This window comes from Zeus faber, assembly GCF_960531495.2.
Source record: "Zeus faber genome assembly, chromosome: 17".
Taxonomy (NCBI): domain Eukaryota; kingdom Metazoa; phylum Chordata; class Actinopteri; order Zeiformes; family Zeidae; genus Zeus; species Zeus faber.
Window position 1 is genome coordinate 30,225,813 of NC_137204.1, and position 27,614 is coordinate 30,253,426.

The 27,614-nt window shown below is 45.1% G+C and overlaps 3 protein-coding genes across 3 annotated transcripts in view; 1 reads left to right on the top strand and 2 right to left on the bottom strand.

Moving 5' to 3' along the window:
- The window catches only part of rab27b (RAB27B, member RAS oncogene family), a 37,884-nt gene extending 33,724 nt beyond the window's left edge, over window positions 1-4,160 (bottom strand). Inside the window, exon 1 of the mRNA XM_080018176.1 lies at window positions 3,985-4,160. The gene's annotated coding sequence lies outside the window, so the exon portion shown is untranslated. The remainder of the gene's footprint in view (window positions 1-3,984) is intronic.
- A 4,194-nt stretch (window positions 4,161-8,354) lies between these two features.
- Window positions 8,355-10,421, bottom strand: brcc3 (BRCA1/BRCA2-containing complex, subunit 3). Its single transcript, XM_080017348.1, has one exon. It carries the CDS (start codon window positions 10,256-10,258, stop codon window positions 9,458-9,460), a length of 801 nt encoding a protein of 266 aa, XP_079873474.1. The 5' UTR covers window positions 10,259-10,421; the 3' UTR covers window positions 8,355-9,457.
- A 1,596-nt stretch (window positions 10,422-12,017) lies between these two features.
- Window positions 12,018-26,327, top strand: pum3 (pumilio RNA-binding family member 3). Its single transcript, XM_080017358.1, has 19 exons — window positions 12,018-12,326; window positions 13,178-13,245; window positions 13,882-14,085; window positions 15,084-15,128; window positions 15,996-16,132; window positions 16,636-16,707; window positions 17,361-17,454; window positions 17,533-17,599; window positions 17,741-17,915; window positions 18,578-18,681; window positions 19,105-19,183; window positions 20,244-20,342; window positions 20,606-20,659; window positions 20,938-21,018; window positions 21,116-21,258; window positions 22,265-22,487; window positions 22,760-22,847; window positions 24,301-24,391; window positions 25,726-26,327. Exons 1-19 carry the CDS (start codon window positions 12,295-12,297, stop codon window positions 25,856-25,858), a joined length of 1,989 nt encoding a protein of 662 aa, XP_079873484.1. The 5' UTR covers window positions 12,018-12,294; the 3' UTR covers window positions 25,859-26,327.
- The last annotated feature ends 1,287 nt before the right edge of the window (window positions 26,328-27,614 follow it).

The window sequence follows — 27,614 nt, forward strand, 5'->3', positions numbered from 1 at the left end:
CAGCATTTACATGGTTTGGTTTAATTTAAAATGATTATATATTTGTTGTTATGTTTCAGCAGAGTAAACGTATGTTTCCTAATTCAATAAAGCTTTGAATTGAATTGGGGGGGTCGGTGACTCAGGAAGTTCCTTCCACACAGTGTATTATTATTAATTATTATTATTATTAAGAATCGAGCCCCTAATTGTATTGTTTTTGTTCACACCACGTCAATGGACGTCATGGATCCGCTGCATCCACAGACAAGATGAATAAAATGTGTATGGGGGGCGGTCCTGACACGCCGTCCTCCAAGTTGGATCCAGATGGCTCCATTATTGTGGGATCATTTGGTGAAAAACTGTATTTCTTTGTCATCTGCACAAGCGACGGCTCTCACAGGTCACATGATAGCGTTGCAGTCCAGTGATTGGTCAACAAGCGGGTCCTCACCAAGATGGCGGCACGTGCAGATGGAACTGATTCAGACTTTGATGATTGTGATCAACAATCACCAAGATGGAGAGTCTCCGAGTCTAGAACGGTGAGTAAACTCCAAGGTGGAGTCGTCACCATGGCAACTCAAACCCTAGTAACCACGCCCAGTTCCACAGTGACAGGTGTTATTTTACCACAAGACGATTGGATGAAACATCATAAATATATAAACACTTCTGAGGACAACTGACACGCACCACACTAAGCTCTACAACCAAAAAACCCAACGACGTCACTCAGAATTGATAGACATTCCAGAGACGTCAACGTACACAAACGTCCTGAATTATAATGACTGGAAACAATGACGTCATCCAAGCAACATGTATTTATCCTGTGTGTGTGTTTTGAAATAGTTTCCTCCTTTTTGTGTTTTTGGTGCAGCCCACGACACACAATTCATTTTATTATGAACCCAACAACTGAAGTCAGCTCAACCACACAGCACTTTATTTATTTATAGTTTTATTAAATACATTATTATTATTATTATGAAGTCAGTTAAACACTCACTTTATTTATTTATAGTTTTATTAAATACATTATTATTATTATTATGAAGTCAGTTAAACACTCACTTTATTTATTTATAGTTTTATTAAATACATTATTATTATTATTATGAAGTCAGTTAAACACTCACTTTATTTATTTATAGTTTTATTAAATACATTATTATTGCGAAGTCAGTTTCCTGTTCATTAATAAAGTGCCATAAAATGACTATGTTCCCCAAAGTGGATAAATAATGGTCATAAATAATGGTGATCACAATATTGACTAAAATAATGGTGATTATCATTTCAGCCATAATCGTGCAGCCCTACTTCAGAATGATAACCACCATTAGTTACAGCGTAGGAAACCCACCCACAGCTACCATCCCATAATAGAATTGCACTGTTACCAGGCGGGAGGAACCAACTTCTGCAGTCACAAAACACACCGCGACAGAGACAAAGCACACCCCAACATTGAACTTTAACGAAAGGCCTGCGACCCTGGACCCCGTGTATTGCTAACTGCAGCTTGATTTTATTATTATTATTATTAGTAGTAGCAGTAGTAGTAGTAGTAGTAGTAGTAGTAGTATAATTATAATTATAATAATTATCATGATAATCATTATTATTATTATCATTATCATCATTATAACTATTATTACTATTATCATTATCATCTATGATCTATGATCTACCATCTATTATCTATACACACAACACAACACAACACAAGGATCATCTCCACCAGCTAATATGTCAATATCACATCCATGTCATGTTGCAACTAGACATGGGCTGGGATTTGGATGAAGGATCCTACATCCATCACTCTGTACATCTATCCATCCATCAACCTATCATTCTATCTGTCTGTCTACCATCCATCCATCTGTCTGTCTGTCTGTCTGTCTGTCTGTCTACCATCCATCCATCCATCTGTCTGTCTATTTATCTATGTCTATCAATCTGTCTGTCTGTCTGTCTACCATCCATCCATCCGTCTGTCTGTCTATCTATGTCTATCAATCTGTCTGTCTGTCTGTCTGTCTACCATCCATCCAGGCTTTACATTAGAATCCCACGTTGCACTGTGATTCAAGATTCAAGATTCTTATTTGTCACATACATATACATACTTTCATACATACATGCAGTGAAATGTAATGCAACGCACCCGGTGATAACACACAATATGTCCTAGGAAAAAAATAAAAAATAAAAAATCTTTCTAAGACCCACTAACTGACTCCTAAAACGTAATACAGTAAGTTGAATACTTATAGAATAAGATAAAAATACATAGAATAAAATACAATAAAAAATGAATTGAAATAAAATGGAATAGATAGAAGGAATATGCCTATGTATATACAGATATGTGCATTAAAGTGGCATGTGAATTAAAGTGGCATGTGAATGTGAATAGTGTGAGGTAGTGTTTGGGATAATACAGCACAGTATACAACAGTACGGCGCAGCAATACGGCATCACGAACAACCCTGAACAGTGATACAGTATGCGGTACAGTATGCTACATACAGTACAGTAGGTAGTGGAGCCTAGTGCATGGCTCAGTTAGGACCCCTGGTGAGGTCAGCGTTGACAGTTCTAATGGCTTGAGGGAAGAAACTCCGTCTCAGTCTCTCTGTGATGTGTGATGCGTGTGATGCATGTACAATACAAACACATACATGATTTAAAACGACTCCATAAACAGTTTGTATGTCTGCATGTATGTTTGTGTGTGTATGTATGTACATGTATGTATGTGTGTATGTACATATATGTATGTATGTATGTATGTATGTATGTGTGTGTATGTGAATGTATGTGTGTATGTACATGTATGTGTGTATGTACATGTATGTATGTGTGTGTATGTACATGTATGTATGTGTGTATGTACATGTATGTGTGTGCGCATGCATGTATGTGTGTGTGTGTGTGTGTGTGTGCATGTATGTGTGTGCATGTATGTGTGTATGTACATGTATGTGTGCGCATGCATGTATGTGTGTGTGTGCATGTATGTGTGTGTGTGTGTGCATGTATGTGTGTGCATGTATGTGTGTATGTACATGTATGTGTGCGCATGCATGTATGTGTGTGTGTGCATGTATGTGTGTATGCATGTATGTGTGTGCGTGTATGTATGTGTATGCATGTATGAGTGTGTGTGTGTGCATGTATGTGAGTGTGCATGTATGTGTGTATGTACATGTACGTGTGTGCATGCATGTGTGTGCGCGCATGTATGTGTCTGTGCATGTATGAGTGCGTGTGTGTGTGTGCATGCATGTATGTGTGTATGCATGTGTGTGCATGTAGGCGTATGTGTGTGTCCATGTATGTGTGTGTGCATTAGTGGGTGTACATGTATGTGTGTGTACATGTATGTGTGCATGTAGGCGTATGTGTGTGTCCATGTATGTGTGTGTGCATTAGTGGGTGTACATGTATGTGTGTGTACATGTATGTGTGTGTGCATTAGTGGGTGTACATGTATGTGTGTGTGCATTAGTGGGTGTACATGTATGTGTGTGTACATGTATGTGTGTGTGCATTAGTGGGTGTACATGTATGTGTGTGTGCATTAGTGGGTGTACATGTATGTGTGTGTACATGTATGTGTGTGTGCATTAGTGGGTGTACATGTATGTGTGTGTACATGTATGTGTGTGTGCATTAGTGGGTGTACATGTATGTGTGTGTGTCATTTTAGCTTGTTGCAATGACACTTCTCAATTACAAGTGAAACTAAACACACGCACGCGCCCGCGCCCCAAATCGTTGCCTGTCAACAAAGCTGCGGTTCGGACGCAGCGTGCGTGTCGTGCGCGTGCTGCAGGGAGTTGTGCACGCCGCAGATAGTTTCCGCGCACACTCCGTGACTCACCCCGCCTCGTAGTGACGGAGAAACACGAGCGCACGCACAGACGCACACGCACGCACCACCCGCCGCTGCCCGCCCGGAGGTGGAGCAGCGGCTCCGCGCTCACCTTAAGGCCGGGACAGGGCTCTCAGATCCGCCTGGCAGGTGTGCGCGGCGCCGGGGCGGAGCATCGTCCGCGGCGCTGACGTGAAAATGAGGATTAAAAGTGCGATTGTTGTCAGAGCTCGTCCAGACCGTGGAGCGGGCGGTGGTGGTGGATGCAGCTCCCTGCAGGGTGGAGGAGGAGGAGGAGGAGGTGGAGGAGGACACGCTCCGTCCAACTAGGGCTGGGTGTCTGCGGACGGGTTGCCAGGTTCATAGAGGACATCCAGCATCTCGACTGCTGAAATATATTCAAATATATGAATTCAATGATATATATTGTAATAAACCATTTATTTCTTTCAACTATATTGTATTAAATGCTATTATATTCCATTACATGTGACTGTATTCTATTTTGTTTGTTTGTTATCATATTTGAGTATTTGTTCAACGGATTTACACTCGTTCAGTTATTTACATTTGGGGACACATTTCAAAGTGTAGGATTCTTTAATGAAATATAAAAACCTCGATTGATTTAACTCCACTTTTGGTCAGATGTTGTTTTATATGTGTGTGTGTGGGGGGGGGGGTATAGAGTGGTTTTATAGATAGGTGGTTTACTATTAATTATAATCCCATCTGCCATGCACCGTGTTTTATCCTGTTGTTTTGTATCGTATCTTAATATAATTGTATATAATAACTAATATTAACTGATTTGTTTTTTATTTTTATATTTTTTTACATTGCATTGGACCACACGTGACATTATTTGCGTTAAATCTGTCCATAGAAATATTCTAATGTGTGGAAAAATATGCTGAACTGGCAACTCTATCAGCGAGGCCACAACTGGGTCCTAAAGCCGACGCTTTACGGCAGCCGTTCAACAGGTGTGCGTGCGTGCGTGCTGTTTACTTAGAGAGGAAATGTACTCACTAATACTGAACTTGTACTTTACCACTTGACATGTATTTACTGACTGTTACTATTATGGTCTGTCGGCCCCACCGGCAGTTCAGATAGAAGTCGTGAGATAATCCCTGAGTGAACGTCACGTTTTGAAGTTCACAGACGTTTCAAAGTCATTGATATTTTCCAGAATTGTATTGAGAGGAGACTGAGTTTCATATTTATATAATATTTGAGAAGGTGCCTCCAACGTCGGAGTGAATTCAATGGAAAATGTGTATAAATATAATATCAATACTATAAAGTGCCGCCCGAGGTGTCTTTACGCATGCGCACTGGGAGAGGAAGTATGTATTCTCCTGCGTGGAAGTGACACGATGACACCGCCCTCACGTCTCCATGGCAACAGTCTGCCAGTGCGTGCACGTCTCTCATCTTCATTTGTTTCCTTCCGTTGGAGCTCGGCGGCTGCCTCAGCACATCCCAGAGAAAACACAGGACAGATGGAGAAGGTGGATTCAGGACACCACCACCACCCACCCCTCAGACCCAAAGATACAACATGGAAACCAAACAACAATAAAGCAAAGGACAGAAACGCTGCTGCCCCCCCCGGAGGCGTGTGAAGAGAAACACGCGTGTTGTGATGATGATGATTTAGAAACACGGTTGATTTTCTCGAGATGGAGCCGAGCTGCGCTGCGAGTCCCCCCCCCCGCCCCCCCCGTCCAAAACAGAAAAATAACTAAATAATAAGGGAAAAATGAACGAACTTTCCACATGTGCCGGGAACGGGGCGTGGAAGGGTTAAACGCACAAATCCAAATGTATCTGGAGGCAGCGACGCACGCGCTCCAGTCCAGTCGTGTTGGATACAGATGATTTGTATGAGTGTATGAGTTCCCATAACCCGCACCGTCACTTCGCGTCGACACCAATTCCACATGTTTGCATCAGTTGGTGCCGTCGCTCCTCTTCAAATCAGCACAACTACTGAGCCACTCAACACCACATGTCCCTCAGAGATATTTCATCAACTGCTGTGGAGCTGGGAGCCAACTCCATGTGTGAGGTCACAAACACGGAATGTGCTCTGGGCGGTTTCCCGCTCCTACCCTCTGTGTGGACTTAGGTCTGAACCAATCAGGAAGCACTGAGGTCACTGCACGTTCGTCTTCCTTGGCTCAGTGTGAACGTCCCTGTAGAACGGTGTTTTAACAGCTCCCGTCCTTCCTGCGTCGCACGGTACGGACACCAAACAAAGCTTCCTCCCAAGCTTCTCACAACTTCCTGCCGTGCGACCACGCCTCCTGTCACCGATTGGAGCTTTTGGGGGTTTTGGGGAACGCCAGCACAAGTTACAGTTTTCCGAGTTTCCATTTAACGCAGCGTGGGCTCGGGTGCTGTATCTAGACGTTGCGCTCGCAAGTGGTTTGACGGGGATGAGTCGGGAGAGGTGAAGCTCCGACTTATATAACTTGGGATGATGATGTCACAAAACGGCCCGTTCTTGAAACTAAGGAAATTAGTTTTTCCACTAAATTCTGCTCCAAATGTAGATGGATATTGATCAAAGTCCAACGAACTAGATGTCTGAAACATCCTGGTTCTAATGACACCTCAACCATGTCTGTGTGCAATGTGGTTGTCATGCTCCAGATACTTTTATCCTGAAAAAACGCAAAGGTTACAGTTTAAAAAAACCCAGAGCAGGCTGGTAGGCTTATTGGGCTGGACCCCTAATAATAAGCATAATATATCACAGTGGAAACCATTAAATATTAACGAATTTTATTTGATTATTTATGAATATTACATGAGTAGGTTCCATTTACTAATCCCTGCAGATACAGCATCAAAACAGACAAATAACTTAAATTAATATTCATTGCTTTTTCACGTTGTGCTGCCGCTGGACTCACAGCAGGAGGTACTCTTATACTGAAGTACTTGTAAGAGCAGATACTTGGTTTACTTTTTACTGAAGTTTAAGTGTCAGTGTGGTACTTTCACATTTCACTACAGTAACGTAGCGTGTACTGTGACACTGCACCACCTGCAGCAGCCACAGGGGGCAGCACTGATCCTTCTGTTTTCTACAGCTTCATTTGTTTTATCTGTTGGTGCAAAATTAAAACATATATCTTTTTATTTTTCTATGCGCCGTGAAAAGACTAAGATTAGAAATATGTAATAATCAGATCAGTAGCAGTACTATCTGAAAAACTAACACATTTTATTTCCTCCACTAACATCTGGAAGTGCTCTGAGTCGGTTCTCCTCGTCTGGAATCGTCTGAAACCAAGAAAAGGATAAAAGCTTCATCCAGTGAAAAGGTTCAAGGTTTGGTTCTATAAATATAAAAACAAAACCCAAACCCAAATTTAATATTTATATATTTACTCTAAATCACCACCGTCCAAACTGCTAACTGCCTCCGTCAGACCTCTAAGAGGTCCCATCTCAACCAAATTAAGGACACATCTTTGTAAGTCACTAAGTATGAGGCTACGTAATGTGCATTTGGTACAGAGACTGATAAGACTAGTGGAGACCGACAGAGACGAGTGGAGACCGACAGACACTAGTGACAGACTAACAAAGACTAGTGACAGAGACTGGTGACAGAGACCAGCAGAGACTAGCAGAGACTAGTGACAGAGACTGGCAGTGACTAGTGACAGACTAGCAGAGACCAGCAGAGACTAGTGACAGAGACTGGTGACAGAGACTAGCAGTGACTAGTGACAGAGACTGGCAGAGACCGGCAGAGAGTGGTGACAGAGACCAGCAGAGACTGGTGAGAGACCACCAGAGACCAGCAGACACTAGTGACAGAGACCAGCAGAGACCAGCAGAGACTAGTGACAGAGACTGGTGACAGAGACTAGCAGTGACTAGTGACAGAGACTGGCAGAGACCAGCAGAGATTAGTGACAGAGAGTGGTGACAGAGACCAGCAGAGACCAGCAGAGACTAGTGACAGAGACTGGCAGTGACTAGTGACTAGTGACAGAGACTAGTGACAGAGACTAGCAGAGACCAGCAGAGACTAGTGACAGAGACTGGCAGAGACCAGCAGAGATTAGTGACAGAGAGTGGTGACAGAGACCAGCAGAGACTGGTGAGAGACCAGCAGAGACCAGCAGAGACTAGTGACAGAGACTGGCAGTGACTAGTGACTAGTGACAGAGACTAGCAGAGACCAGCAGAGACTAGTGACAGAGACTGGTGACAGAGACTAGCAGTGACTAGTGACAGAGACCAGCAGAGATTAGTGACAGAGACCAGTAGAGACTGGTAGATGAGTTAAAACGGAGAAACACGTCACCGCCATGTTGCAGCACCTGCAGCGCCAGGCTGTGATACAGTACAGAACAATCATCTGATGAAGGTTCAGAGAAGATACGTCCCAGCAACTGAAGATGTACTTTATATATCATACTTTATATATCACATATACATATCGTACTTATATATCATACATATTTCACAGAACAACAAAACATGTGAGATGTTTGTCACCCTGCTGGTAGTAAGAGGAACATTTAGGTCTCTGGCGAAGCTTCACATGGAGGCCAGTTCTTGATGAAGGTCTACATGGAGGCCAGTTCCTGATGGAGGTCTACATGGAGGTCAGTTCCTGATGGAGGTCTTCGTGGAGGCCAGGTCTTGATGGAGGTCTACATGGAGGCCAGTTCCTGATGGAGGTCTACATGGAGGTCAGTTCCTGATGGAGGTCTACATGGAGGCCAGTTCCTGATGGAGGTCTACATGGAGGCCAGTTCTTGATGGAGGTCTACATGGAGGCCGGTTTTTACAAGAGGTCAACATGGAGGCCAGTTCTTACAAGAGGTCTACATGGAGGCAAGTTCCTACAAGAGGTTTACATGAAGGCCAGTTCCTGATGGAGGTCTTCATGGAAGCCAGCTCTTAACGGGGGTCTACATGGAGGCTAGTTCCTGATGGAGGTCTAGATGGAGGTCAGTTCTTGATGGAGGTCTGCATGGAGGCCAGTTCCTGATGGAGGTCTGCATGGAGGCCAGTTCCTGATGGAGGTCTACATGGAGGCTAGTTTTTACAAGAGGTCAACATGGAGGCCAGTTCATACAAGAGGTCTACATGGAGGCAAGTTCTTACAAGCGGTCTACATGAAGGCCAGTTCCTGATGGAGGTCTACATGGAGGTGAGTTTCTGCAGAAGGTCTACATGGAGGCTTGTTCTTACAGGAGGTCTACATGGAGGCCTTTCCTGATGGAAGTCTACATGGAGGCCTTTCCTGATGGAGGTCTACATGGAGGCCAGTTGTTGCAGGAGGTCTACATGGAGGCCAGTTCGTACAGGAGGTCTAATTGAAGGCCAGTTCTTACAGGAGGTCGAAGTGAAGGCCAGTTCTTACAGGAGGTCTAAGTGAAGGCCAGTTCTTACAGGAGGTCTAAGTGAAGGCCAGTTCTTACAGGAGGTCGAAGTGAAGGCCAGTTCTTACAGGAGGTCTAATTGAAGGCCAGGTCTTACAGGAGGTCTACATGGAGGCCAGTTTTTACAGGGGGTCTAAGTGAAGGCCAGTTCCGGATGGAGGTCTACACAGAGGCCAGTTCCTGCAGGAGCCTCTCCTTCTCCTGCTGCAGGTTCTGGATGCTCTGCTGGTTCTGCTCCAGCCGGTCCTCCAGCCACTGCAGCAGGGGCCCGCTCACCGCTGACATCTGGCTGCACAGGTTCTTGGTGAACACGGAGCCGTTGTGGATCTTGGTGACGGGGTCCAGGTGGGTGAGGCCGTGAATCCGGCGGTAGGCGTCCTGCTCCTCCTGGCACAGGATGCGGGGCAGCTCCACGGCGGACTCCAGGCAGGCCTTGCCGATGGCGTCCCGGGGCACCACGTGGATCGGCACCTCCACCCGCTCGTACTCCGAGCCCTTCTGCGCCTGCGCCGACTGGAAGCAGGTGTAGAGCACGCGGCCTGTGCGGGTGGTGCGCTCCTCCACGAAGCACGAGAACACCAGGCCCACGAAGCCCCGGTCCATCATCTGGTACATGGCCTGCGTGCGCACGTCCACGTGCGACGGCCACACGGTGATGTGCGGGTGCGAGTGGTACCAGCCCACCACGCGCATGGCGCGCCCCGTGGCGTGCGCCAGCCGCTCGGCGCGCGTGGACGCGGCGGACAGCTGCTCGGGGGAGATCTCCACGCGGTCCTTGCGCTTGTCCGAGCGCCGCAGGATGATGACCGAGTGGACGTGCACGGTGGTGCCGGGCGCGGCGGCCTCCGCCTCCTCCACCTCGCCGATGCACAGCCCCATCACCTCCTCGCGCTCCGTGCTCAGCGCGTGGCTCATGCACACCAGGAAGGCGTCGGACTCCAGCATCACGGCGGAGATGGCCATGTTCCCACGCCTCGACGGCTGGCGCAATGCGCGGCGAACGTTCGAAACGTCGGCCTGGCGTCTTCGGTCGCGGTTCAACCGTCTGGAAACCGGTTTCGTGTTTCCGATCGCGCCGATCTCCGCGGGTTTCACGACGAAAACAAACAAGGACCAAGGCGCTTCACGTCCGGGTTCCGCTTCTTCTCCGGTTGCTGAAATAGCGGTTGGCAGAGCAGCTCCCCGGAGGGTTACCGCCACCTGCTGGAACTGGCAGCAAAATAAAATATAACTAGAATGAAGGTTATCACCTGCTATATACACATAGTAGAATAGTGTAGAATTATGAATTCATTGTTCTTTTATTGTATAAATATTTTACAGAAAGGAGCTGTTATACCACTGTTTGATGTTTGATTGTTTGCATTTGCAGTTTGAGCGGAGCTGATTTATTTATTTATGACACACTGACATACAATATAACTAATACAGTAGTGACAACAATAAACTTGTCTTGTTTAATTTATTCAAAATCAATTTACTTTTAATTCATTTCATGTTAGCACACAAACTATGTCTTATGGTTCCTTTTGTTAAGTCAAGAAAGAATAAAGTCAAAGTTTATTGAGTAGAACGGTGTACAATAAAACTTGCAAGCATTAAAGGGGCAGTAGACAACTTTTCAACATTTTCCCCTGGCGTTTCCAAGTGGTAGAATTATCTTATTGTTGTTTTTATATTGTTATTTGCTGTTGGCTTTACATTTTCCTCCGAGATAGTAGAGGGAGAGAACACGTTCACTGATGAGGTAGATTGAAAGTGTGACACTTTTAGTTTCATTTGATTTATTTTGGTTGAACAATCACAGACATATTGACGCAGACGCTGCACCGACCGCTTCGGCGCGTCGCTCGCTGTCCCAAAACCACGACGTCAAGTAAACGTGGGAGCTGCGGTGTTTCTGGATAAAAAGCATTAAAACCTTTACATTTCTCAACCCATTTCAGTGAGTGTTTTTTAAATTCGAGGGTTTAAAATATGCGTGGGATAGATTGCTCCACCGTCCGTCACTTCAGCTTCACTTCCTGTGACGCACTGCCACCGATCCATCGTTACCCGGGGATTTGTACCCGGTGGCATTCCGAATGCACAGTGATATGGAGGCTTATAGGGAACCAATCTAAACCCAGATAGTGTCATTATTCTCTGTGCAATCAACATGAACTTCATAGTGAGAAGTTAAGGCAAAAAAAAGTGTGTATTTCCCCTTTAAGGCGGCTTCACACCGAATGCGTAATGGTGTCGGGCAGTCGGATGCTCCCCTAGTGGCCATCAGATGCACTGCGTCACGACCGGTTATAGTTTTTTCAGACCGACAGTGAGTAGTCATTACTTTACATTTCATTGATCAGACGCTTTTATCCAAAGCCACTTACAATTATTCAAACAGCGACGGACGCAGCCATCAGGAGCAATGAGGGGTTAAGTGTCTTGCTCAAGGACACTACAGCATGCTAGCAGGAGGAGCCTGGGATCCAACCAGCAACCTTTAGATGACTAGACCACCAGCTCTACCTCCTGAGCCACCATCCCCATAGTCGCTGAGCATTCACCATGTTCCAGGAATCACAGTTTGTTAGTGTGGAACATTCAAATGGGTAAAAAAAAACCAACAAAAAAATCCCTTTTATCTGATTTATTCATGACCGGAAAAACAACAAACGTCTCGGTATCCCCAAATATCGCGATAACACGGCGGTCCCTCTCGAACCAAGTGTAAACAGACATGGCTGCCGATGAGCGTCTCCACGCCGCGTGTCCGATGAGCGTCTCCACGCCGCGTGTCCGATGAGCGTCTCCACGCCGCCGGTCACATCGTCGACGAAGAGACGAGGCCGAACTGTCACGCACGCGCGACCTTTCTCCTTTCCCACGCGGTTCGAGGGCCAAAGCTGCCCGGCACGACGCTGTCGCGCCGTCGATCGCGGTTTACGGCAGCGCACTCTTCATTTGATTGGCTGTTTCCTTAGCCGTAAATTGTCGCGGTGGTAGCGGGACGCATGCGGACATCTGAAGTGAACGTGTACAACATGTGAGTCCCAGCGAGGAGTTGACGGTGTTTATTGACTTCACTTTTTATTCTCTTCTCGTGTTAAAACCCTCGGAGTTACTCACGGGGAACGGGCAGCGTGTGGACGTCGTGCGGACGGTCAATGTGACGGCGTCGTTCGGAGCGAAGTGCGAACGCAGCGCTGCGTCTACGACGTCATGGCTGTTCGCTGTGTTGTGTTTATTATGTTGTTATAAATCCTTGCGTTCTCCACCCTGCTGCACTCAGCCTTTAGACATTATGTTTGCCAAGCTTTCACTTCATTTTCTATTGCCAGTGGGTTCTATTGTAGTAACTCTTGAGGCTATCTAGCTAGCTAGCTATCATATCTATCAATCATCTATCTATCTCTCTATTATATATATATATATATATATATATATATCATATATCTATCATCTATCTATCTGCCATCTATCTCAAGATTCAAGAGGTTTATTTGTCACATACATATACATACTTTCATACATGTATGCAATGAAATGTCTTTGCAACGCACCCGGTGATTATGCACAATAGTTACTAAACCGAACATAATAGCTAACCTAATTCCTACCTAGCAACTAACTGATTCCTAAAATGTAATGCGGTTAGTGAATAGAACAATAAAAATTAAATTAAAAAAAAGATAAAATTAGACTCAAAAGGTTAATATTATTATATTATCTCTATATGTTATTGTATTTATTTCTTTATTTTTTTCAATTTCTATTCTTGCTTTACTATTACCGCCTGTTGTTTTGATGTGAGCTTCTGTATCAGTGCAGTTTCCCTCTGTGGATAATTACCTGTCTCATTGTTTGTCCACATCTTCTCTTCCCAATGAACCGCAGAATGGATGCAAAACCCAAAAAGGGATTTTCACCTAAAGGTGGAAAGCAACGCTCATTCAAAGGAAAAGGTAAACCGCTCCCGGGCTAACATCAGTCGTATTATAATTACAGCAGAAAATAAACGGAATCTAGGCTTGGACGTTGTGAACAGTGTGATTTCAAACGAGGAATTGGCTTCGTGCACTGAATAGAAAGTTTGCCTCACTTGTCTTTCCAGATCATTTTGAATTTATTCGCTAGATTTCATGTAGGTTCATTTGGGAACATTTAGTATTACAGTTTGGTGTGAACGGGCCAGCACGATGCTCCTGTTTATCAGAGAGCTGACAGAAGCTGCGTCCTTCTTTTTAGAACAAGAAAGTAACAAAATATGACGCAGTGGTTATAGTTTTGTGACCACATTTGTATCCATGTTATATTTATTTGTAATTATAATTTCACAGTTGTTTTTTTTTCAAGGCAGGAAAAACAGGGTTACACAAAATACCTCCATCACTATAGGTCCTAGATATACATGTTGCACTTAATCAGACATATCAGTATTTAGAGGATTTTAGGAAAGAGAAACAGACAACAAGAAACAGTGATATTTTGTCTTTTTTAAGTATTCCGGGTAAACAACTTTAACCTTTAGTCAAGTCTTCGTGAAGATAGTACACAGTATGTCATTGTGTGTTTTTGAGATGTCCTGTCCCGCTGCTCAGACTCCATGGGCTCCAGGCTGGGAGCCAAACCAGGCGCTACGAAGCACTTCACACCTTACAACAACAACAACAACAGCAGCGGAATCAACTCGCAGAAGAAGAACACCTTCGGGAGGAAAGAAGATGCAGGGAAGAAGAGCCCAAAATTTGGCTTTTCCAAAGACGCACCAGGAAAGAGGAAGATGTCGGCAGCGGAGGACAGAGGTAAGCTCTGGGTTTCAGTCTGTTCCTCAAACAGAGGGATGCAGTAGCCACCCTTTCACAGAAATGAAAGGGTGGCTTTAATCTGCAGTTTGTCAGTCGTGGTCTTAGTTAAAGACAGACGCTGGTTTTACTTGTACAAGGTGGGATCAGAGATGTGCTAAGGAGCAGCTCTCTGAGTCCAACAGTTTATTTTCAGCGAGTCAGAGAAGATATGGTCAGTTCGACATCACAGATAAAGAGAATATTCAGTAGGCTTGAACTCACAGGTGCAGAAAATAATTGGTCAGGACAAGATGAGGCAGGTTTTGAGTATGGGGCAAGATTTTTGGCAGGATCCTAAGGGAGGACAGTGTGTAATAGTGTGTGACTGGAAGCTACATGAAGTTGTGTTCTTCATTATGTGTGTGCATATATGTTTGTGATTACATGGATTTAGATATATTGTTACAGAAGGAATTCTGTATATATATATATATATATATATATATATATATTTATTTATTATGTAGAATGCTGCGAGAGAATCGTTTAAATTGAACATTAACACATGCAAATGTATTAAATCGCATGTAAATGTTGCCACACTTATTTGCAAAATAGTTGACATCTTTGCAAGCCTTTGAAACAGTAGATCCTTTTTTTTAGTTTTTTTTATTGTTATTTTTAACCCGACCTAAAACACTTCCCATAATTTATTATAGATTCAACAGATTTAGTCAAGAATCTGCAAATATTTGTTTTTATTATTATTAGTATTAGTATTATGAGTGTTATTAGTATTATTGTCGTTGTCTCGAGCATCCAACCAAACTGATGAGTAGCAGACACATCCTCGTAATCATTTTTTGATTAAAGTCTCCGTAAAGAGCGATGATGCAGCAGTTTTGATGTTGTCGTTTAGTTTTGAGTCATCTTCCCCCCCCCCAAAAAAAAGAACCTTGATTCCCTGATGAGGGAGAGACGGAGAATAACCAGACGTGACTTTGTGTTTTGTGAAGGTGAACACAAGAAGAAGAAGCTGAGTCATGGGAATAAAGGAGGAGGTCGGTGCAACTTTATTAATAAAACCTTTATTGTGTGTGCGTGCGTGCGCCAGTAGCTTGTGTAGGATGTGATCGGCCTCCTTACTCGGGGGCGACGTATCACAAAACTCACGGTTTGGATCGCATCGAGGGTTTGAGTCATAGATCATATAATTTAACACATCAGCAAAAAAAGGGCAGACAAATAACTTTCCATTTATTCTGTAAAACACTTAAAGGAACTTTTGCCCATTGTCTCACATGAAAACAACATTGAAAACGTCCAGTGTTTAAATAAAATGTTAAAATAGATGAAATATTGAGTTGTTAAATGAAAGCTTGAAGCAACATGAGGCAGCATGACTCCTTCTTCCTTTAAACACGGTCGTGAGAAGGAAAAAAAAAAAAAAGATTCCATCCGCCCCTGGAACTGAACTGAACTGAATTGAATTGATTACGTACTAATACGTACAACTTGATGAGAATAAGAATGAAGGCAGCTGCAGTGGAGGCTGAGGAGCAGTCTGCATCTCTGGACACACATGCTGTAACAGCGGCGGTAAAACTCTATTTCACTACGACGACTCCGGCCTGCAGTTAATCTGCGGTTCACGTGCGATCCAGACCGATTCTGTTGCACCACCACGCGTCATTTAGCTGCGGTCACTCCAGCGCCACAGAGACTTCCTGTTGCTGTGTTGTGGTTCTCACGTCGTCCAAGTGGACAGGTCTGATCCAGGTGATCGTTCAACCGGACTTTATGAATCAACCTCTTTGGGGCTTCTGTGTTTACGATATCAAGCACCTCATTCATTATCAGCTCCGTTTAGCTTTCTCTTCCCAGTGTAGTAGTATATTTGTGTAGCTTGGTGTATTTCGCGCTCCCAGAGTCGGAGAAGACCAACTGGGCGGAGTACAAGCAGAAGAAGAAGGAGCTCAAGAGTTTCCGGCAGCAGACGGAGAGGAAGGACATCTACGAGGTCATCGGCAGGGCCAAGCACATCTGGGAGGCGCTGCGGAGGCAAGTGCACGCACACGCGCACACACGCACACACGCACATTTGAGTATTTTTCGAGCTTGTAGAGCTTGTGCGTAATCACCGGGTGTCATGACATTTCACTGCATATATGTACGACGCTATGTGTATGTATGTGACAAATAATCACTTGAACTTGAAAATTTTTAATTCTACGGTTTGAACGTTCTGCTTAGATTGTACCATGAAGGCTGCAGTGTGCCTTGTGCTCCAGCAGGGGGAGTCAGCCTACCCCCCCCACACACACACACACACACACACACACACACACACACACACACACTGGTCCTAGAAGTAAAGTGACTTATTTGATTCATTTCTTTATTAGATAATAATATGAAGGTTGATTTTGAGTAATGGAGGAGGATCTTAAGAGGAGATATTTAGTTATTGACAATGATTCTGACTTGTTGCTGTGACTGTTGCACCTCTTGGGTTCTCATCTGATGTGTTTTGGGGGGTGACCTGTGCTGCTGTTTGCTGACAGGAAGGACTGCAGCGCGGAGAAGAAGAGCAAACTGATGGAGGAGTTGAAGCACATGATCCAGGGGAAGGTGAAACAGGTCCGCTCCACCCTCCTTATTTACACTTCATTTAATAAGGGAAGTATACGTAGAAGCCATGACGAATAAATAACCAATAAACTCATTATAAACAACCTTGTGACAATTTCAAGTCACCAATAATGTGTGAGTTAGTTGAAAGTCAGTTAGATCCAGTGTTGTGGGAAATGTTATCTGGTTCTTTTTAGAGCATTTCTGTTGAATTGAATCTCCATCGGGAGGCTGAAAAACCTGTATAAAACTGATATATTATTCACCAGCTAGAGACCTGTCCCCTCCTTCATTGTTTTACAGCGCTCTCTAAAGTTATGACATGATGTCATAGCTTCCATTCACAAATGAATTATTTTAATAACCCGAGAGTTTGGAGCCAAAAGCGGCGTAACAGACTTTTTAGAGCGTTTTCCCTGGAAAACGCTCTAAAAAGTCTGTTACGCCGCTCCAATGTCCTTACTCCAATGTCTTGGAGCCAAAACAAACCTTGGATTGATTGCAACTGTCCCCCAATTTGAACTTCCTGTCCTCCAATTTGAACTTCCTGTCCCTCAATTTGAACTTCCTGTCCCCCAATCTAAACTTTATGTCCACCTGTCTGAACTTCCTTTCCTCTAACATGCACTTCTTGTCCTCTAACCGGCACTTCCTGTCCTCAGTTGTCCTTCGCCCACGACTCGGTGCGCGTCCTCCAGTGGTTCATCAGGTTTGCCAGCGACGCGCAGAGACAAGAAGTGTTTGACGCCCTCAAAGGTCAGAGGTCACGCCCTGCCCCCCTCTCTTGTTGTTCCCGGTTGTGTAGATGTTTGACATGTTGTACTCTGTCCTTAGACGACATGGTGACTCTCAGTAAGTCCAAATATGGCCGCCACCTGGTGAAGAAACTGCTGATGCACGGGTGAGAAACTGGGAATGAGGAGAGGAGCCAGGAGACAGGCTAAGAGATGGTCTAGTAATGTGTGTGTGTGTGTGTGTGTGTGTGTGTGTGTGTGTGTGTGTGTGTGTGTGTGTGTGTGTGTGTGTGTGTGTGTGTGCGCAGCAACAAGCCGCTGGTCAGCTCGGTCATGCAGACCTTCAGGGGGCAGGTGCGTCCCATGCTGCGTCACGCCACGGCCTCCGCCATCATCGAGTTTGCGTACAACGATAAGGCCGTGCTAGCACAGCGCCACATGCTAACGGAGGAGCTGTACGGGAACACATTCACGCTCTGCAAGGTACACACACACATACACTCTACAAGGTACATACACTCTACAAGGTACACACACACACTCTGCAAGGTACACGTACACTCTGCAAGGTACACACGTACACTCTGCAAGGTACACGTACACTCTGCAAGGTACACACACACTCTACAAGGTACACACACACTCTGCAAGGTACACGTACACTCTGCAAGGTACACACACACTCTACAAGGTACACACACACACACTCTGCAAGGTACACACACACACTCTGCAAGGTACACACACACTCTACAAGGTACACATACACTCTGCAAGGTACACATACACTCTGCAAGGTACACATACACTCTGCAAGGTACACACACACTCACTCTGCAAGGTACACACTCACTCTGCAAGGTACACACACACTCTACAAGGTACACACAAACATACACTCTGCAAGGTACACATACACTCTGCAAGGTACACATACACTCTGCAAGGTACACATACACTCTGCACGGTACGCACACAAAGAAACTCTTCACGGTACACACACACACACACACAAACTACAAGGTACACACACACTCTGCAATGTACACATCTATATAACACCAACACATACACACATGCATCCCATAATATGTTGACCGCTCAGACTGCAGAAGAATGTGTGTTAACATGTGCTGGTGTTGCAGTCGTCGCTGTGTCCCACCATAGAGAAGGTGGTGGAAGCAAACCCTGAGAAGCTGCAGGGAATACTGGAGGAAATGAAGCTCATCCTCACTCCCATGGCTCAAAAGTAACTACACTAACTTTACTATCATCATGAAGTTTTACTATCATCATGAAGTTTTAATATCATAATGAAGTTTTATTATACTATCATGATGACGTTTTATCATCATAATGTTGGATGATAATGTGTTATTATCATAATGTTGGATAATAATGTTGTGTTATTATCATAACGTTGGATAATAATGTTGTTATTATCATAATGTTGGATAATAATGTTGTTATTATCATAATGTTGGATGACAATGTGTTATTATCACAATGTCGGATAACAATGTTGTGTTATTATCATAATGTTGGATAATAATGTTGTGTTATTATCATAATGTTGGATGATAATATTGTGTTATTATCATAATGTTGGATAATAATGTTGTGTTATTATCATAATGTTGGATGAGGCTTTGACCAGTGTCTTCTGTTTCAGAGAGCAGGTGATCAAACACTCTCTGGTTCACAAAGTCTTCCTGGACTACTTCCTGTTTGCACCTGACAAAACCCGAGCGGTGAGTGATCCATCCTGGGTCTGAAATGCTGCTGTTAGTGTCGGGTGCTGGACCACTGATGAGGCTTCATCTCCCACCAAATCACACTTTTACTCATTGAAATGACCTTTCTCACTCATGGTTTCAAATAGTCTCATATTGTCAAATCTGAAATCAAGAGCTGATCTAGGTCTAAATTAAATGTCTGCATTAATGGGTGTGGCCTCCAGGACTTAGACCAGCACCAAGACCAGGCAGAAGGAGCGTCCTAGTCCAGTCTAGTTCTTAACTGCCTTAGTCCAGGACTTTTAGTCCAGGACTTCCTAGTCCGGAATTAATTAATCTTAAATTAAGCAACGTGTCAGAAGGTGTTTTTAGATTCTGGGTTCATTGAAGTAGGATTATTTAAGTCCTGGTTTCGATGAAACCCTGTCTGCTAACCCTAACCCTCAATGCTTTGGATCTGGATTAACTTGGAAGGAAACTCTCTTTCACAACCACTTTGCGTCAAATCATTAACCAGGTTTGAACCTAGTTGATAAAAGCAGCCCATATTTGGAGCTTCCTCCCCTGATTGGAGATGTTGGGCCACACCCCTCTGTGATTGGACGGGTTTTGAGTTTTTTTAAGGCACAATGACCATTTCATATTGCATTTCACAATTTCAAGACGCTTTTTCAGCACTACTTCCAAAATGCAGCGATTTGACTGAAATTCCGACCATATGCTTATATGCTACTTGATATGCTTCATTTAAAGTGGGGATCCGTCACATTATTTGGTTAAAACCCCATCCCATATTTGGTGCTTTCCTTAGCTGGCACTTGACAACAAGCCACAGTTGGAAGTGACGTGTTTATGAATGAGATGTTTGTGTGTTGTGCGCGTGCAGCTTACGGTGTTGGTGGCGGGGTGCGCTACACGGAGCAATGCCTTGAAGTTAAACTCCACAGGAGGAAAATTGTCTGTTTCCTTCCACAAAAAGGTTCCTCCTTTCGGTCCCAACGGAGCCCAAGTCGGCCGTTGCCGTGGCAATGGAGCGGCGGTTGACGATGTTTTCCTCTGTGTTTGAACCCATCAGGAGATGATCGAGTCGATCAGAGAGGCCGTGGTTTACATGGCGCACACGCACGACGGCGCACGAGTGGCCATGCACTGCCTGTGGCACGGCACGCCCAAGGTACACACCCAGCGGGGGTCCGTAGGCATCTCCTCCCAAGTCACTGCACGTCTTCAAACAAATGAACGTCCTCACCTTTGAATTCCTGGGGGGAGAAGTCTTCAATTCAGTTTTACAAATGTTACACTTGAAGCCGTTAAATATTCTTCACCTGGAAAGTGTGTGTTCTTAAGTCATTGAATAGTCAACATTGAATGACTTTCAAATGTGTGGGGCCTCAAGGTCCTTGTGCTTTTTGAACTGACGAGTGGCCTTGTTTCCAGGACAGGAAAGTCATCATCAAAACCATGAAGAGCTACATGGTCAAGTTCGCCACAGTGAGTCACCTAGGCTCCTGCACAATTCAACACTTTTATTTGAGGTTTATTGTTGTTTATCGTGGAGTTTTTCATTGAATGCATAATGTTTTTTCTGCTTTATATTTATATTTCATTTGTTTATTTTCTTTTATATTTCTTACTAAGTTATTATTACCTATTGTTTCCATCTATTACCGGCTTCTGGTTGTGTTTTCAGTAAATCATTTCAATGTTGTAGTAAAGCAGTTAATGCCCGTTACCCATTGATTGATGGATGGATTGATTGATCTCCCCAGGGGGAGTTCGGACACCTGGTCCTTCTGTCCATATTCGACTGTGTGGATGACACCAAGCTGGTCAAGCAGACGGTGTTGGCTGTGAGTCATACACCACTGACCAACACACTATTCTAACCACTTAAAAATAAACAACAACTGAATGACCTGGTAACCAAGATGGCCGCCCGTCCCTCAGGAGCTGCTGTCCTCCTTGGACGAGGTGGTCTCCAACCGCTTTGGGAAGAAGGTCCTGCTGTACCTGCTGAGCCCCCGAGACCCAGACCACGTCCTTCCTGAGACCATCCGGCTGCTGCAGAGCGGGGACAGCAATGCCCACAGGTAGGACCCCCCCTTCTAGAACACCCCCCCCCCCCCCCCCCCCGGTACGACAACCCTGGTAGGACCCTCCTGGTCGTACCGGGGGGGGGGGGACTTCTACCAGGGGTTCCTACCAGGGGGGTCATACCAGACGCCCCTGATGTTTGGTATCCCCCCCCCCAGTATGACCCCCCCGGGTACCACCCGCCTGGTAGGAACCCCCTGCTGGGCCACGGAGGAGGAACAAGGGACGGCCAGATGGTGGTTCTTCCAAAAGAACCACTGACAGGGACCAGGTCTGTCTCTGGAGGAGGTTATGAAATGATAACGACCGTCTGCCTGCACATGGTCCTGCTTATTACTGCTTCTATAACTAGTAGAAGTAGTTTTAGTTTAGTTTAGTTTTTAGTCATACAACAATGTAGTGAAATATTCACCTACATATGAATAAACTATTTACTATAATTATTCTTATATAATAGTTCTTGTAAACTCTTTCCTGCTCTTAAATGTCAAACTGGACATTTCCTCATTCATTTTTCCAAGTCCTTGTTGTAATTTCATGTAGTGTCACCAGATGGTGCCACTAGCTACTGTTAGCATTAGCGTTTCGGTGTAGCCAAACCAGGTGGAGAAGCTGAGCGCTGGTTTCTGCCTTTGACCAATCAGAATCCAGTATTCCACAGACACAGGGTGATGAATTATATCGTTTCAGTTTCTGAATCAATTTGAATTTTTTTTTAATGTTGACACTTTGTTTGGAACTGATGCAGCTGTTTCCATCCTCAGTTAAAAAGTCACTGATACTTTAATGTGAACTTTCTGTGTCTGACGGAATTGATTGAGTTTAATCAATTTATTCATGCCCAGTTGCCGCTTGTTTGCTCAGTTGCCGCTTGTTTGCCCAGTTGCTGCTTGTTTGCCCAGTTGCTGCTTGTTTGCCCAATTACCGCTTGTTTGTCCAGTTGCCGCTTGTTTGCCCGGTTGCTGCTTGGTTGCTCAGTTGCTGCTTGGTGTCTCCTCGCAGTAAGAAGGACACGGCAACCCGGCGGAAGGAGCTTCTGGATGTGGTGTCGCAGCCTCTGCTGGAGCATCTCCGTGACAACGCTGCTACCATGGTGATGGACAAGGGCCAGAGCGTCATCGTCAGGGACCTGCTAGCCACCGCCTCCGGAGACCGCAGCGCCGCCATGACGGCCGTGGCTCAGCTGGCGGGGGCGGAGCTTGTACCGGGCGGAGCAGACGGACAGGTGAGAGGCAAGGCCGCGGGACAGCTACAGATTTGGCGAGCTACTGTCTGTCTGTCTGTGTCTGTCAGTCATCATACACCAAGAACACAATCTGATTTTTTGAACTGAAAACTCAAATGTATAAAGATAGAATATCACCCAGCACTCAAACTAGTACGTAAAGGACAATAACGATGAAGGACTATGATACGATTCATGGTTTTTAGATATGAATGAATTATTATTTTATTTCTAAATGATGTTAAAAAGCTGAAGTGTTGTTCCTGCTGCAGCTCCACGTGGCAGAGCATCCTGCAGGACACCTGGTGCTCAGGTGGCTCCTGGAGCAGGACGCTGCACTGGCCCAGGCCGGGAGAACAGGTGCACACACCAACACATGGATGGAGCATGGATAGACACATGGATGGAGCATGGATAGACACATGGATGGAGGATGGATAGACACATGGATGGAGCATGGATAGACACATGGATGGAGGATGGATAGACACATGGATGGAGGATGGATAGACACATGGATGGAACATGGATAGACACATGGATGGAACATGGATAGACACATGGATGGAGCATGGATAGACACATGGATGGAGCATGGATAGACACATGGATGGAGCATGGATAGACACATGGATGGAGCATGGATAGACACATGGATGGAGCATGGATAGACACATGGATGGAGGATGGATAGACACATGGATGGAGCATGGATAGACACATGGATGGAGCATGGATAGACACATGGATGGAGGAGGGATAGACACATGGATGGAGCATGGATAGACACATGGATGGAGCATGGATAGACACATGGATGGAGGAGGGATAGACACATGGATGGAGGAGGGATAGACACATGGATGGAGGAGGGATAGACACATGGATGGAGGAGGGATAGACACATGGATGGAGGAGGGATAGACACATGGATGGAAGAGGGATAGACACATGGATGGAAGAGGGATAGACACATGGATGGAGGAGGGATAGACACATGGATGGAAGAGGGATAGACACATGGATGGAGGAGGGGTAGACACAGGGATGGAGGAGGGCTAGACACAGGGATGGATAGACACATGGATGGAGGAGGGATAGACACATGGATGGAGGAGGGATAGACACATGGATGGAGGAGGGATAGACACATGGATGGAGGAGGGATAGACACATGGATGGAGGAGGGATAGACACATGGATGGAGGAGGGATAGACACATGGATGGAAGAGGGATAGACACATGGATGGAAGAGGGATAGACACATGGATGGAGGAGGGATAGACACATGGATGGAAGAGGGATAGACACATGGATGGAGGAGGGGTAGACACAGGGATGGAGGAGGGCTAGACACAGGGATGGATAGACACATGGATGGAGGAGGGATAGACACATGGATGGAGGAGGGATAGACACATGGATGGAGGAGGGATAGACACATGGATGGAGGAGGGATAGACACATGGATGGAGCATGGATAGACACATGGATGGAGCATGGATAGACACATGGATGGAGCATGGATAGACACATGGATGGAGGAGGGCTAGACACAGGGATGGATAGACACATGGATGGAGGGATAGACACATGGATGGAGGGATAGACACATGGATGGAGGAGGGATAGACACATGGATGGAGGAGGGATAGACACATGGATGGAGGAGGGATAGACACATGGATGGAGGAGGGGTAGACACATGGAGGGATAAACAGACACATGGAGGGTTAGACACATGGAGGAGGGTTATGTTTGGCGCTGTGAGACAAGGAGCTTTGAGATGTTGTTTCTTCCTCTTCCTCTCAGAGCGATTCTGCAGGATCCTGTTGGACACGGTGGGAACCAAGAACCTTCAAACCTGGGTCAACGTCAACAGAGGAGCCATAGTACTCAGCAGGTCAGTGCTGCACCCTGTTATCACTACTAACACACCTCCATGTGTCTGTTATCACCACTCACACACCTCCATGTGTCTGTTATCACCACTCACACACCTCCATGTGTCTGTTATCACCACTCACACACCTCCATGTGTCTGTTATCACCACTCACACACCTCCATGTGTCTGTTATCACTACTAACACACCTCCATGTGTCTGTTATCACTACTAACACACCTCCATGTGTCTGATATCACTACTAACACACCTCCATGTGTCTGTTATCACCACTAATAACACACCTCCATGTGTCTGTTATCACCACTAACACACCTCCATGTGTCTGTTATCACCACTAATAACACACCTCCATGTGTCTGTTATCACCACTAACACACCTCCATGTGTCTGTTATCACCACTAACACACCTCCATGTGTCTGTTATCACCACTAATAACACACCTCCATGTGTCTGTTATCACCACTACTAACACACCTCCATGTGTCTGTTATCACTACTAACACACCTCCATGTGTCTGTTATCACTACTAACACACCTCCATGTGTCTGTTATCACCACTAATAACACACCTCCATGTGTCTGTTATCACCACTAACACACCTCCATGTGTCTGTTATCACCACTAATAACACACCTCCATGTGTATGTTATCACCACTAACACACCTCCATGTGTCTGTTATCACCACTAACACACCTCCATGTGTCTGTTATCACCACTAACACACCTCCATGTGTCTGTTATCACCACTAACACACCTCCATGTGTCTGTTATCACCACTAATAACACACCTCCATGTGTCTGTTATCACCACTAATAACACACCTCCATGTGTCTGTTATCACCACTAACACACCTCCATGTGTCTTTTATCACTAATAACACACCTCCATGTGTCTGTTATCACCACTAACACACCTCCATGTGTGTGTTATCACCACTAACACACCTCCATGTGTGTGTTATCACCACTAACACACCTCCATGTGTCTGTTATCACCACTAACACACCTCCATGTGTCTGTTATCACCACTAATAACACACCTTCATGTGTCTGTTATCACCACTAACACACCTCCATGTGTCTTTTATCACTAATAACACACCTCCATGTGTCTGTTATCACCACTAACACACCTCCATGTGTGTGTTATCACCACTAACACACCTCCATGTGTCTGTTATCACCACTAACACACCTCCATGTGTCTGTTATCACCACTAATAACACACCTCCATGTGTCTGTTATCACTACTAACACACCAGGGTTATAGGGCATCGTTAGCTGTAACCAGCACACGTGTTTTCTTTGTTCACACTCAGTCTCCTGAAGAGCGAGGACCAGGGCGTGGTCTCGGATGTGAGGTCGGTGCTGTCGGCCATCTTGCCTCAGCTTCGCAAAATGAGTGACAACAAAGGAGCCGGCATCCTGGTGGAGCAGCTGAGCAAACAGTGAAGAACCCATCAGCTCCACCGATTGATCAGAGGACGATCGATCGGGATGTTCGGTGTTTCCAATCTCCCGTCACTGACTGGAGCGCCAACTCCTCACTCACGTGCGTTTAGAGACGATCCGGTCGTTTGGAGTTGAAGGACAATCCGGGGCAGGACTGTTGTATGGGAGCAGAGGTTTGTCTTGATTGTTTTGTGTTTTTGGTTTTTCATTTATTCATTTTGTTTTGATATGTTGGAGTTCAAAACAGGAATCTCACAAAGAAATTTGTATTTGTACAAAACATGGAACTTATTTCTGCACATTTTATGATAATGTTTAGCGATGCTCTAGTAAATGTAAGTAAACATTAAGAAGATATGATGCACAGAACGTCATGACGCTCAGTATCTTATTATATCAATTAGAATAATAAATACTCAAAGGTTTGTCTCAACGTTTGTTTCTGATTAAAATCGATTTATTCTCGAAATCCGACTCTGATCTGGGAAATTTAACGCTCACTGATTCTTTCTCTGTCACTTCCTCTTTCTACACTTTCCACTCGTTCATGAAGTGGATCATGTCTCTGTCGCTTTGTGATGTTTGCTATTTTGGAAGTAATAATTATAATAATAATACAGGTTCCCCTCGCTTACCAACCTACCTGTCTAACCACCATTCAGACTTAGGACCAGTCGCTCCCTGACCAGTCTGTATTGTACACTGTACGATACCAAGCATCTCATCTCAAGCGTGTGGGCTCTGCACCTTTAAAATTCACATGGAGGCAATCTGTATCTGACCTCTAGTGACCTTGAGAGGTCATTCTCCTCAGCGTTGCATTTTTCCAGTTTTCTGCACTATAACCGTGTACGTCTTTGCCAAAATTGCATTGTCTTCTAATAAAGGTGCTGATTGGCTGCCTCAGCCACGGCCCTGAAACAAGTACCTGTCGATCGGATCAGATCACTGTGGAGGGCGACTCTCAGCTCTGTGTGGAAACCCTCACACTGCTCCTACCCTGGATGGTAGCTCTGCATCAGCTCTCCAGGTGGCTCTCACTACGTGTTCGTGACATGACAGTCCTCCCAACCAGCAACCCCAGAAGAATTCCACGGTGGGAAGTTTGTTGTGCGTGAAACAAGTGGCGCGAGCGACGCCCCGATCGGTGGAACTGGTGGCGGCGCCGTCGGCCTAAAAGAGCGTCCTGGGGCCCTGCGGCGCTGGATTGGGGCGGGTCCCACCACCAAGTGGGAAGCGTTTGTGAAGCTGGTCAGCGGTGATGGAAGGGATGGGGCGCCCGTCCCAATCTTCTGCTGCTCGACTCCAAAGAGATCACGGACTCATCAGTTTTCCGACACGGTGAGGAAGGTGGAGTCCTGGGATATTTCAACTTCAGGAGGATCAGTCACCTGCATCCCAGCAGTCGATGGAAAACACACACACACACACAACACACACACACAACACACACACACGACACACACAACACACACATATACACACATATACACACATACACACACATCACACACACACGACACACACACACATACACAACACATATACACACACACCAACACACATAGACACACACAATACTCACACACACAAACCAACGCACACACACACCAACGCATACACACACAAACACACACACACACCAACGCACACACACACACCAACACCAACATGCTCACAGATAAATACAGAATCTGATATTAGATATACACAGATATTTACTTCAATAAAAGAACAATCAAAATATTAAATAAAA